The sequence below is a fragment of the Centroberyx gerrardi genome, chromosome 23 (genome assembly GCF_048128805.1).
Source record: "Centroberyx gerrardi isolate f3 chromosome 23, fCenGer3.hap1.cur.20231027, whole genome shotgun sequence".
Lineage (NCBI taxonomy): Eukaryota > Metazoa > Chordata > Actinopteri > Beryciformes > Berycidae > Centroberyx > Centroberyx gerrardi.
This window is the reverse complement of record NC_136019.1, coordinates 17546564-17560591: the sequence shown is the minus strand read 5'-3', so window position 1 is coordinate 17560591 and position 14028 is coordinate 17546564. Positions and strand designations below refer to the sequence as shown.

At 40.0% G+C, this 14028-nt stretch overlaps 2 protein-coding genes across 2 annotated transcripts; both read right to left on the bottom strand.

Moving 5' to 3' along the window:
• Positions 1-3224: 3224 nt before the first annotated feature.
• Positions 3225-6167, bottom strand: LOC139927808 (signal-regulatory protein beta-2-like). The gene is made up of 7 exons (XM_078281709.1): positions 6075-6167; positions 5615-5953; positions 5152-5499; positions 4665-4799; positions 4516-4547; positions 3543-4327; positions 3225-3453 (listed from the first exon to the last, which is right to left on the bottom strand). Exons 1-6 carry the CDS (start codon positions 6139-6141, stop codon positions 4199-4201), a joined length of 1050 nt encoding a protein of 349 aa, XP_078137835.1. The 5' UTR covers positions 6142-6167; the 3' UTR covers positions 3225-3453; positions 3543-4198.
• A 3966-nt stretch (positions 6168-10133) lies between these two features.
• LOC139927802 (uncharacterized) lies at positions 10134-11881 on the bottom strand. The gene is made up of 5 exons (XM_071920084.2): positions 11797-11881; positions 10917-11624; positions 10656-10781; positions 10518-10561; positions 10134-10366 (listed from the first exon to the last, which is right to left on the bottom strand). The coding sequence occupies exons 1-5, from the start codon at positions 11849-11851 to the stop codon at positions 10250-10252; spliced, it is 1050 nt and encodes a 349-aa protein (XP_071776185.2). The 5' UTR covers positions 11852-11881; the 3' UTR covers positions 10134-10249.
• Positions 11882-14028: the final 2147 nt, after the last annotated feature.

Here is a 14028-nt window from a genome sequence, read left to right as displayed (position 1 = left end):
TGTTCAAAACGCGCTATGTAGGATTTTAACTGCTTTAACTGCTAAAGGGGGTGGTAGTGGGCGTGGCCTCTCACAAAAATGCATATAACTTCCAAACGGATTCACATAACACAATAATGGAGGCATACCCTCCATTATTGGCCCAATTAAACAACATAGGGGCACTGGAGAGCTCATTACCAATTTAGACATAACCGCCCTGCCATTTTTTCCAAAACTTGGTCCAATGGTAGAAGGGCAGCCATAATGGCCACTGAACAGACAAAGAGCTGATTGGCCATGTCGTGTTGTGATTATCAGATAAAATGCTTAAAAATGGCTAGAATTTGAACAGCCATATCTCATATCCCATTTCAGGTCCAGTCATGAAAATGTAAAACAAGGTGGTAATGAGGCACGGAAGAAATGATTAACTTTTGTTGAAAACCTGACATGTGGAACTGGCATATGTTGACAACTGCATAGTGTTGGCGGAAGTATGCGCTCTACTGTGTGCTGTCCAGTTATCATTATTATTATCATTATTGTTAGTAGTAGTGTTGTAAGAGACCCTATAAGGACACTTTTCATTATGCTTTCTTTAGGTTGAGTCGATACCTTCTGTTATTCACAAAAATGCTGGTTTTGGATGCTGTAATTTTCTTTAGTAACAAGAGCAGTATGTTTGCAAGAGCAAAAACACCTCTTAATCCTGGTGAGAACCACAAAGGCTGCTACACACAAAGAGGTACAGAGCATATGGACAAAGGTCAATAGGCCAAAAGCCATACATTGTAATGTACATATTCATAAAGTTGTTAATTCGACTAATAATAAAGAAATGATATCAGATCAACCTCCTATCCACTTTCTCATTCCTGGCAAGATGTCTTTTATTGTACGTTCAAAACCACTGGGAACTGGAAAACTTCCTACTTCCGAATAGGAAAAATCCATATGAATGGCCTTCCGACTTGTAATTCCTAGTTGAGACTCTTCTCTGAGCTCAGGTTCTCACCAATATAATACTTCCATGGTTCCCACCTCAACCACTTGAGTGCTCTGAGGTGGGAAGTAGGACATTCCAAGTGGGAAGTTTTCCAGTTCCCAGTTTTCTGGAATGTATCATTAGGTTCTGCCTCCGCTCTCTTCTCGCAAAGTGCACTTTTGTAAACTCAAACCTTTCAGGAAGTTTTTAGCCAGCCATGTTGCCATCGGTATTTGTGATTGCTTTGTGAGGAAGACCAGTATGTTGTAGAGCCATATTTGTTCAAGCTGGAATATACTGAGCGGGTTTTTTCCCCTACTTTTGAGAGAAGCTGCTACTTGATCGCATTGACTTCCAGCAATTGAGCTAAGCTAACAGTTCCCATTCCAAACTGCACGTAGAGACATAAAAATGGCATCCACGAGTTTGTTGCACTCTGGGCAAGTAGGAAAAATAGCAAAATCCCCCCAAAACCTAACTATTCCTTTTAAGTTTAGTAAATAAAGTAAAACAACTTTAACTAAGGTTGGGGTTAAAGTTAGGTTTAGTGAACGACCTCCACCGACCTCCACACCCTTTCACTGTTTCAATGTCAAACTCCTTCCTGTTTCTAGTTGTGTCTCATCCACGTAATCCATTCCTGGTGTGGAAACATATTTCTCTCACTTTTTGTGTACAGACCATGTTTGTATTTTAAGATATTGCGCTCATTTCAGAAAATTTCATGAGACCAGGCTGGCTGAACTGCAAGACGCTGTGGGCTTGAGGCTACAGGCCAGTCTTCCTGTGTTCAAGCTCTGTAAGTACTTAAGTTTCCACCAATGGAAACTCGCTCACTGAAGTTCACACCACCTTCACCACAGGGGTGAGAACACATGTTAAAGGCTGAAACTTGACTTTGACATTGTAATGTTTGTGTTTATATACTGTACACTGGCATTATTCAACAAATATGGTACTTCATGGAGGAAAGAATGCACAGATTTTCAAACATACAAACATACAGTCAAGTTGAATGTAGCATTTTAAGCATCTTCATGGACTTCATAAAAAGATTTAAGAATATCACGATATAGAAATGTGAGCCAGTTACTTGTATTATCAGTATTATCAATTACGTTTTTCCTGCTATTATATACCTTACCACTAAACTACACAGCATGCTTACATTTGCATATCTAAACTTGTTGCGACCCAGTTGCAGCACGGCATTTTAAGCTGCTACACCAGTTCCGTTCTTGTTCCACCGCAGTCTCCTGGTTGTGTTGGGCCTATTTTAGCTATGAGTAAGTGAACAAAATTATCTAGTTTTGCTTATTTTTCGATAAACAACTCAAGTTGTTATATTTAGCTTCTGGTTGAGCTAAAACTAAAAATAAAAAAAGGCTTCTCAGCGACTATCCATAGATAACCTCATCTGAAACATTTATTTCAGTGACATTGGTTTATGTATCCTCTATTTTGTTTACTGATTTATTTGGCACAAATATGCAACAAACAGCTGCAAAAATAGAAGCCATGCGTATCTACAAAGTTGCGGCTCTGATCCGGCTCCATTTCAGATCTGGCATCATGCTGCATGTGTGGCCAATGGAGCAGGCTGCACTGAAGTAAATAGCTGCGTATCAGATCCAACCCTTCCGACACAAATGGATGGAACAGAAACTTGCTTGTGGTCACTTCAATGTTCACAGGAAGTGATGAATTTAAACTTAAATCACTGGGTGCCTTCCATGACATAACGATTTCTCCTCGCTGCACCTCGTGTCTCTTCCTCGACTCCTCGGTGAAAGGTCACAGGGAAGTGAGGAAAAGACAAGAGGAGGAGAGGAAGCGAGTGAATGGTGTCCTGTCAAATAGAATGTCCTTGCACGCGCTACATTGAAGTGACGTTTGAAGTGTGGCGTTTGAGGCTCCTTGTGCACAGTATTCCATTCCCCTCCACGGATGATGGCCGTCTAGTTTCATCCACATAGAAACGTTTCACAAAGTTAAGGTTAATGTGTAATTCACCTACAGTATGTCAACCTCTAATGAGCCTCGTCTACCTCATGGAGGTAGAATACCTAAAATACATTTCTTAAGCTGATGTGTGTCTGTGCTTTTGCAACTCGGGCTAGGCAATGATCATGTAGGTTATTTGACATCTCACTAGCAATGAACCAAAGTTTTACTCTTTATACACCTAAATTACCATAGATCTAGAACATACTGTGCAAAATAGACAATGAAAAGCTGTTAAGTTTAGTCAGAATTTATTATCCCCGAAGTAAAATTCCATAGCAACCCACACAAATACTATTCACAAGAAAGATTTGATAGATTTTATGTCTTTTTTTTTTACACATTTCTGATGGTATGGCCACGCCTCATTGGTGGACAGAAGTGAGGAGAGATGAAGGCTCCTTCATGTGTCTTTTAACCATTTGGAACATCCTTAAAGATGGCGGTTCATTTTTGGATGACGAGTCAGCAAGGAGTTGAGACTGCGAGGACAGAGGATACGAAATGAATGCAATGAAATGCACCCACTGTCTCCAGCAGTTTTGCTCCATCCAGAAAAAGCTGGACTCACCAACATTAGATCTTCCCAAGCGAAGAATAATACTCTGCCGGCACAGTGATTTGTGGTTTGCTCTGGACCTGTAGGGCTGTAGGCCCCCTCCATCCCTCTCTCACAAGTCTATTCATACTCACACTCAAACAAACATGTAGATACATAGGTACATATGTAAATACATATTTAACCCTCTCACATACACACATGAAGGTGCACATAACACAGTATCTTCATGCTCATCACAGTGTATATCTGGAGGCTGGCAACACCCCCAATCCATAACCTCTGCAGAACATGTTTGTATAGTATTTACATAGCTCTTCAAACTTACAACTCTTTAATTATACTCATAACCCCTAGTCCTTGTCATCATATGATGTTCTTCCACATGTGCTAATACTGTCTTGTTCTGGGTATTGAAGTCCTAAAAATTCCTTACCTCTTCTGTTACCTCTCGCTGCCATTTGGAGCTCAAAGGTTTGCAGTAGCCTAGTCCAACTTTAATTACAATCATGAAGTGCTAAGTGGCTGGCTTGTTCACATTTCACAAAAAAACATGACAGAGACGTCTTTGGTCATATTATAACCTTCTTTATGTACGAGAGTCAACAACAGATATGCATTTGATATTCATTCTCCCTCATATCTCCACCTGTCCAGGACTAAACCTCTCAGTCCTGTTGACGGTACCTGACCTCAGAATACAATACAGCGTCTCTACTGTATTTCACTGTGGCTGGCCTGGAGGAGGAGCTTCTGGGAGCCAAACTCACTGCTGCATAGTGAACTGCATCACTAGTCTGAGGAACATGGAAATGTAAATAAAGTATTAGAGACTTGTTCTGAAGGTATAATGGAAAACAGACAGGCCATGCAATGTTTACATCTGGCAATGTGGGTGCTGAGCTTTTCACCGAGACACACTTAATGTTACAGCACATAAGAGAACTTTTGGTTGATGATAATAACAAAAATTGGCTTGCATTACCTGATTGCCTTCAGAAGATCCATCAGTTTCTTCTGAAGAGAGAATCAAAGATAGCTACAATACAATTTGCTACAGAACATAAGAGAATGTGTCACTCTGCTTCTGATACAGATGTACAGCTAATGATTATAATGCATAATTTGTAATACCTGTGGGACCTTTGCTCCGACTCTTGCAAAGTGCCCATACAAGTAGAAGCGTTGCCATCCCAAGAACGATGTTTGACAAAGCCAGTGCAACAACAGTTGGACTCAGGTCAAGTGATGAGTTCAAGGTGGAATTTCCTTCCACAGCAAAGACAATGAACAAACAGTATTTTATTTAGCTTTTGAATAAAAAATGCTGTAAGTGCACTATCCACGATTTGAAAAAAAACAAAAAAAACAAACAATCCTGACTCTCCCAGAATGATTGCAGACATTAATATCCAATTTCTCCTAATATCTCCAATTTCTATTATTTAAGTTATTGCCTATTAAGACCTTTGTTAAGAAAATGCTAACATAATTTAGCATGGGGTCATATGTATTGATTTAAATTATCAAATCATGCATTCCAGGTAATTTATCTCCTCAAAATCGATATATGTAAACCCTTCACTTATCTTTAGCTTTAACTCTTAGCTTTAGCTCTTACTTTTAATATTGAGCTCAGTCCCATTTCCAAACAGGATCTCCCCACATGAAGCCACAACGCAGTAGTAGGTTCCAGCATCGGCAGAGCTGAGGTTCTTCTTGGGAAGGTTGTAGACACAGCTAGTTTGTTGAGAGCCAGTCTCAGTCTTCTCACAGCTGTCATTCTTATTTCCAGAGTAGTAAATCATTTCTGGACCAGAATTTTGTGAGTTTTTCAGCCAAAAGACACTAGTGTATTCCTCTGCACAGTTGCCAGTGTGAACAGAACAGTTGAGAGTTACAGAGTCTCCTGGCTGGACTGACTTAGACACTGGCTGCTGAACAACAGAGTCACTGTTCATCTTTGGACCTTGGGAAAGAAACCAAATGAACTGTGATCACTGACATCATGTTAACAGTCATGTTAATTTACCTTGGGATGTGAGTATAATTAGGTTTAATGGTAAACTGCACAGATAAAATACCTTTTATCATCAAAAAGGTTCCTTGTCCAAATTCAATGTTGTTAAACTGTAACACTCCACAGTAGTATGTACCAGTGTCCTCCCACGTTGTAGCAGATATGCTCAAGTCATTTTTGATGGTGTAACGATGATTAAATTGATTGTATTGATCGCCAAATTTAGTCTGATTATTGTAAGTATCTATTGTTACCACACGATGTAGTTCCCTCCCTGTAGTTAATTTGTACCATACTCTTTTTCTCATACTAATGTTTAAGTGACATTCAATAGTAACCGGGTCATTCACCTCCACAATTTTCAAAGAAACATTCTGAGAGATGTCCTTGAATTGTGCCACACCTGAAACAAACAGAAAATCACAAAGTTTAAATATATAATCACATCATATAATCACATATAATCACCTCTGTGTATGTAGACTCTCATGAAAAGATCACATAAGTTGAAATTTGTTACTTACAAACATTACAGAGCAGGAAAACATTTAGAAGATACACCATCATCTTCTCTGCTTCTAGCTCCATCATTTGTTCTGCTTCTTCTCCACAGCAATTCTGACTTATTGACGCGACAGCAGACTTAATAGATTCATCAAGAGCAGCATTTCCTACATCATGCCAGATCTGGCAAGCATCTGATTGGTTCATCATATTCATCTTACAAAGTACCTGATTGGCTGCTGATTGGATGAAGTAAGTTGGTTAACAATGAAGCAAAAACATTTCATTGTGGTTTCATATGAATAACAGTGCCAGAGTTTAAATTTGTAACAGAAATAGAACCTAACCCTAACCCGTGCTTTCTCGATTGAGATGGGCTAGCTTCCCCCAAAATGTCTAGGCCTACGGTTAAACAGCAACCTTATTCCCAAATGTGCCACATTTATAAAATTACCGCTCATTAATGGGCATTGATTATCATGAAAATTGTAACTTGTCAAAACAGACTGTATACATGGAATTCTCTCTCTCTCTGTCTCTCTCTCTCTCTCTCTCTCTCTCTCTCTCTCTCTCTCTGTGTGTGTGTGTGTGTGTGTGTGTGTGTGTGTGTGTGTGTGTAGCCTACTGTTGGCAATAATCAAACAGTATGCTTGGTGGCTAGAACTGAAAAGGAGTTCCTTTCATAAGCACCCTGTTATGATCTGGATTCCTGGACCTGATCTAGATATCCCCTCCAAATGTCCTGGTCCTTCTCAGAGCACCTAGCTGGTCGCAGCTTATCACAAATTACATGCTTGTTAAAGTAAAGATCCAATAAAATTATTTTTTCAATAATTGTTTGATTATGCTACCGCCTTGTGGGTTGGGGAGGATTCTAGCAATGCAGATAAATTTGAGAGAAGTGATCCATGGTTTTGCTCTTTATAGGTTATACTGGTTGTTCTCTTTATCTGTTGCATAATCCATGTTTCCATTTCTTATGGCTGCCTTATGCTCAGCAATTCAGAATTTCTGATTTTTTGGGTTTGGCCAATATATGTAAGCCCACAAGTGCACTTTAACATATAGATTACATGAGTGGACATACAGTTAATGAATTCTTTATATTTCTCAATGATTTTGTGGGTGGTTAAACATTATAGTATTATAAGTGTTCGAGCAGTGTGTACAATTACCACATCTATGATTTCCCATCACTTCTCGTAAGAGCCAGTTGGTATCCTTGGTAGGTTTAGTGTTCATGAAAGAAGTGACACGGTCCCCGTTTCGTTTTGTTTTTTTACCCCTTTTGTAACAGGAACAGGGTTTAGATGATTGTAATGTCCCATAGATTTTCATCACATTTTAAAATCCCCCAAACTTCCTTAAGAATGTGTCTTCTCTCTTTAGACACACTATTATACATGGAAACAAAAGAGCCTGTCCTCCCCCAAAAAACGACCCCGTAGGTCGTTTGTACAAGCAGCTTATTACGACCTATAGTTACGTTTTAAAGTTAAGCGACCTCTAGCGGTTGTGTAATAACGACAATGTGCTACGTTGGTCTGCGTCCACGTCACGTGACTGTCAAGTTTCTCTCTCAACATTGAAATAGCACGGTGGAAAGTAAGGGCGTTGTGGTCAGGGATGGCGGACGGGCGTATACGTTTGCCTTCAATGTCGGCGACCGGGGTTCGATTCCCAGCGTTTCCAAATTTAACCCTGACCAAATCATTTTCCTAACCATAACCAAGTTGTTTTAGTTGCCTAACCATAACCATAACCCAAGTTGCTTTCATTTCACGTATTTTTGTGAGATCACGTTGGAAACGCTCCTGTGGGTCGTTTTCCTTTCATGTATTTTTGTGAGATCATGTTGGAAACGCTCCTGTGGGTCGTATTAGAGGGTAGGAACAAACGACCTATGTGGTCGTATGGGTTGGAGGACTTGTTGAAACAAAAGTGCTTCTGTTATCAACAGGTTCCCGGGGGAGGGGGGTTGTAGTAACAGTTGTCTATCAACTCTATTTGGTTTATTTAGGGCCCGATGAACCACTACTGTCTCATAGCCCCTTTGGAGGGAGCCTTTACTTTGTAATCTTCCTTATTACTGAAAATCCGTTTCAACCGTAAAAAATAACCAAAGGCAATATTTTTAATTATTTGTCTAGGGTGGTATCTGAATCCACTGTTATCTACGACTGCTATCGGCACTTGTCCTTCCTGCTTGTTCTTCAAACCAAATGCCAGGGAGAGGAAAGGAGGCAAGTAGCAACATCCTCTTTGTGACAGGAAGCGCTAGGGTTTATGGGAAATGGGTCTTAATTTTAAGAAACACAGAATGTTAAACGTAGCCTTTAAATGTTAACTGAAGGGCAAAGTAAACTGTAATATTGACATTACAAGGTTAAACTAAAACGCGTGGACTCAAATTAGCTAAAATAAAGCATCAAAATGCCAATAAAGTTGTGAGTATGCTACATGAAACATGGGGCTCATTCATAAAACTCCACGGTAACAGAATAGCGGCGCGCAAACTCTGCGACCAACATGTTAATTAAGCTTTACATATGTAACACCTGTCCACCTGTGTGTCAGTGCAATGGGAAGCATAGATGTGTCACCCTCCTCCTCATGCACTCCTGCTGCTGTAATGTTGGCCATGATAAACCGAATGTTTATGATATTACTGACTGAAATTATTAATTGATCATAGGTGGTGATCATGACCTGATGAAGACCTATCACAGATAAATAAATATATTGGAGCATTGGCAGCAGTGTGCGGTTCTGTATCTTTAGCATTAGGTACACTCCAGCAGCTGCTAAAAATTGTATGGGATATGCGTATGGTCATCTTCTCTTTTTCATCATGATAAACCGAATCATAATAATAATAACTAATAATCTTCAATTTTATTTATGTAGCACACTTTAAAATACAATGACATCTCAAGGTGCTTCACAGGAGATATATCATATCAGATAGCTTTTATAACCACAATCAGAGTGGTAATTAATGATTGCAAAACCAGTGTGTGAATCATACTTATTTAACACTTTCATGTTTCCAATAATAATTAATGCTCTGGGACACAATGTAACTCATCTATTGTTTTTTTTGTTTTTTTCATTGTTAAAATTTGTTTTCATTAGTTAACATTAATTTCTACAATGTACCATCTAACTAGAGCGGATGGTATTTTTTGCGGCGCTGTGTGCTTTTATGAATCGCGCTCACAATATGTAAATGATCAAAAGGGGTGGAAGTACGAGGAAAAAGGTAACGCTAATAACGTCCCAATATTTCACGTTCATGAATGAGAAAACACCTACTGTGAGGTATCTGCCTGTAACGTCACGCTAAACCTGCCGGTAAGTTTTCTGAATGAGCCCCTATGTGTTGTTACTGTGCTCTGGTTTGTGCATGTGCGTTATGAGATAGGTCTAGTTCAGGGAGTCAAGAGCCAAACTTCACCACCAGACACCACTGTGGAATAGCAGACCTCTCTGGGGAACATTAGGGAAACTAATTCGTTGAACATCTTCAAATCCAAACTCAAAACCTGTCTAGTGTCACTGTCATTCAACCAACTGTAACCTGTCTAATTTGGGACTAACACAGTCTCTTCTTTTACTTTACTGTACTCTAGACAGCATTAACATAGGAACCAGCCATTGGAAACCTAGTCTAGGGATGTCTCTTGGTCATTCTGCATCATTTCACTGACTGTCTGCAGTGTGTATGAGTGTGTGCGTGGCTGAATATGTCTCCTTTGAGTCTGTGGGTCATGCTTAGTACAGCTGTGTGTGTGTGGCTGCCTTTCCCCACCTTCTGGCACCTGTACTGCTTTTACCTGGCAGTACCTGACAGTAGACGAGGGTGCTGGCTGTAGCCAGCCGTTTGGCTGGTTACTCACACCACAGAGGTGTGAATGTAGTTCTTCTCTGCACATTGTAACCTTCAGGTATAGTGATAGTGGAAATCATTGCACCTTTCACATCAGAAATCACTTCAAAGAAGCCCTCTGACATAAGCTTTCTCAGTTTATTGCAAGGCAAGGCTTTACAGTCATCATATTTAGATGAAATCACTTTGACAAAACTGTTCCTATTTCAGGAAAGTCTACATTACCTTTATAGAGAGGAACTAATACAATTAGTAAAACAGAAGCAAAGCCTGATCATTCAAAGTACAGATGAAACATGCCCAGCTCTACTGCCTTATGCTGGAGTACACACATTCAGTCTTGGTGTTGTCCCTCTGTCTTCTTGATCTTTTGGATTTGTTTTCACTTAAAGCAGCGTAATGGAGGTTGTCTGCATCTTGGGCCTGGTAAAAAATAAAACTGTTAGTTCTAATAATAATGTAACATCGTATATGAGAGAAATATGACAGAAGCCCACAGAAACACTTTATTGCAGTGCTATAAAAATATCTTGGTACATTAATACAACAGTTGATGTAAATAGAAAAGACTCACCTCTGCATTCGGAGTAGAGTCAACTGAATTTCTTGGTTGAGAATCTGGTTATGAAAAAGTAGACAGAATGAAAAGCCCTCTTACTGAAATGCCATGTACAGTGAATATATGCTATCAAAAACAAAGAATATTAATTACCTGTGCATTGGCAACAATTTATTTTGTTCATCTTGTACACCGAGAAAGCCAGGATAACAACAAGGATGGTGGTGAACGCCACTGCCACACTCAAGAAATACACTAAGACAAGAGAATCCACCCCATCTGCACAGATCCAGACATTAGGACACATTGCAAAGTTTTTAGCTTTCTTATCTGTTTATGTGACTCTGAAATTTGGTGAGGGAGTAATCACAACTATCTGTGAAATGAGACAGCCTCTGCTAAAATGTGACTTACGTTCAATGTCCATCTCGATCCCATTTCCAAACAGTATCTCCCCACATGAGACCACAGCACAGTAGTAAGTCCCAGCATCAGAAAGATTCAGGCTCTTCATTGGGAAGTTGTAGACACAGGTCTGTGTTTGGGTCTTGGGTTTCCTCTCACACTGATCATTCCTGACTCCATGGGTGTAAATGATTGCTGGACGAGATTCTCCTGAGCTTCTGAACCAGTAAACACTGTGTTCTCCGTCACAGGTCCCAGTGTGTACTGTACAGTTCAGAGTCACAGAGCCTCCTGGCTGGATGGTCTCAGACGCTGGCTGGTGGACGAAAGCTTGGATGTTGGAACCCGAACCCTTTACACTGAGAATAGCGCCCTCCGCAAATGTCAACTCATAGGAATCGCTACTTGCACAGAAATAAGTTGCTGAGTCTGAAAGGCGCAATTCTGAGATCTTCAAGTGATTTTTACCATTTTCAGTTTCCAGTATGAAGCGTGGATCGTACTTGAATTCATCATGAAAACTGCCATTTTTATCATGCTTATAGAAGGTAGACATGAGCTTTGGTTTCTGTCCCAGTGTTAGCTTATACCAGTAAAACATCACTGCTACATCACCTTCAGAGAAGCATCGCAAAGTCACGTTGTCTCCAACATTAACTGATATAAGACCACTCTCCTGATGTACAGATGAGGATTGTTTCAGAGTTGTCATATGAGCTGAAATAGAAATAGAGATAAAGCAAATGCACAATTAATGTTATAACATCATCTTCAGAAAATTGTAATGTACAATGTATGTATTGCAGAATACATAAAAAAATATTAGAAGCAATCATATGAAGATTGAGCACACAGTCTAAATGATACAAAATGCAGTGCAAAAACTTACTCATTCTCCCCAAGAATAAACATGTCAGATAAAAAGCAAACTTCGGAGGAGTCATTGTGTCAAAATTTCTGTGTAGAACTGAGAGAATCTCCATATGTGCTCCACTCTTCAGAGACAAGACTCTTTTTGATTGGCCCACCAGAACTGACATTGAATTTCCTATTTAGGCAACATTGAAGACATGGTCACAGCCCCCTACAGTGTCAATTCTGGTCCTTGAAAAGACACATGGATAGAGGTATCTGAACCACAAAATGACTCCACATCCCAACATTACTTTTAAAATCAGTGAAACAGAACATACCTGCACACATGAACATTGGTTTAAGATACAGCAGAGTCCAGTCATGCTCTGATCACCAGGAAGGCAGCCCGATATGTATAGCTGTACAAGTTATGCAGACCAGATAACTGGTATGCAAGCATAATATTATCTGTCCAACTAGTAGTAACTAGTTAGCTTTACTAGGGATACAGCAATGGAAAAGATTATTTGCAGTCATAGCATGTAGTCTGCATTTAATCAGAAAATACACACCAAATTCACACGCTGTTCATATGATTTTAGACAGTTCAATCCATACTTGAGAACATGACTCAAGGCTTCCAAAGCTAGAATCCAGAGAACCAATACTGTAACCTGTGATGTTGTAAAGAGACAAATTTTAACAATAAATGAGAGGCCGATCTGAAGGTCTCATAGAATTGAATCCTGACTTCTGAACTCAGCAGCTTGTTTCAAACCTGCTTATTGTGGTTTTCCACTTCAAAAGTAAATATTTCACAAGTGATTTTTCTGTCATCTACTAAAACTCTGCAGCTTGTTCAGCTTGTTCAAAATGCAGTATGTAGGATTTTAACTGCTTTAACTGCCAAAGGGGTGTGTGGCAGTGGGCGTGGCCTCTCACAAAAATGCATACAACTTCCAAACAGATTCACGTAACACCATCAAACTTTGTGTGTTTATCAGCAGACATAAGAAGAGGCAAACCCTCCATTATTGGCCCAATTAAACAACATAGGGGCACTGGAGAGCTCATTACCGGTTTAGACACAACCGCCCTGCCATTTTTTCCAAAATGTGCTCCAATGGTAGGGCAGCCATAATGGCCACTGAACAGATGTAGAGCTGATTGGCCACGTGGTGTTGTGATTATCAGATAAAATGCTTAAAAGTCGCTAGAATTTGAACAGCCATATCTCATATCCCATTTCAGATCCAGTCATGAAAATGTGAAACAAGTTGGTCATGAGGCACGGAAGAAATTATTACCTTTTGTTGAAAATCTGACATGTGGAACTGGCATATGTTGACAACTGCATAGTGTTGGCGGAGGTATGCGCTCAACTGTGTGCTATTTAGTTATCATTATCATTATTATTAGTAGTAGTAGTATTGTAAGAGACTCTCTAAGGACACTTTTCATTGTGGTTTCTTTACGTTGTGAAGATACCTTCTGTTATTCACAAAAGTGCTGGTTTTGGATGCTATAATCTTCTTTAGTGCCAAGAACAACCTCTTAATCCTGCTGAGAACCACAAAGGCTGCTACACAGAAAGAGGTACAGAGCATATGGGCAAAGGTCAATAGGTCAAAAGCTATACATTGTAATGTACATATTCATAAAGTCGTTAATTCGACTAATAATAAGGAAATGATATCGGATCAACTTCCTATCCACTTTCTCATTCCTGGCCAGAATCCTGGTTTGTTTCATCATTTCCAAAGACTGGAAATTTACTAAGCTTTCTCTAACGTTAGAGCTCCACTACCAGCGTTGTGTCAAGTTGCCATCAGCGTTGCGCAACGTGACGTTCTCCCTGCTCCACAGAGCGCGTTGACTTTTGAATGGATACACCAGAAAACAACTTTACAACTTCAACTTTATTTCAATGACGGAGAACGTGTGCGTCAGCCATCGAGAATTGAATCTCAGCTATGTTTTAGCTTGGATGCAGCCATCGGATGCAAAGGTCAGCTGGGGAACTTTGTAGTTGAATGGGACATGCTATTCTCAGCCATTCCTGAAGATGGCACCCCACTGATTGTCTTCAGGGACATGAATATCCATCTTGACAAACCCCAAGCGGTTGACTTCCTTTCACTTCTGTGCTCATTTGACCTTAAACAGGTCTCCACCCCTCCCACACACAAAGCTGGCAATACACTCGATCTGATTGTGACTCGGAACTGCTCCACAGCAAATCTGACTGTCACCCCCTTACATCCGT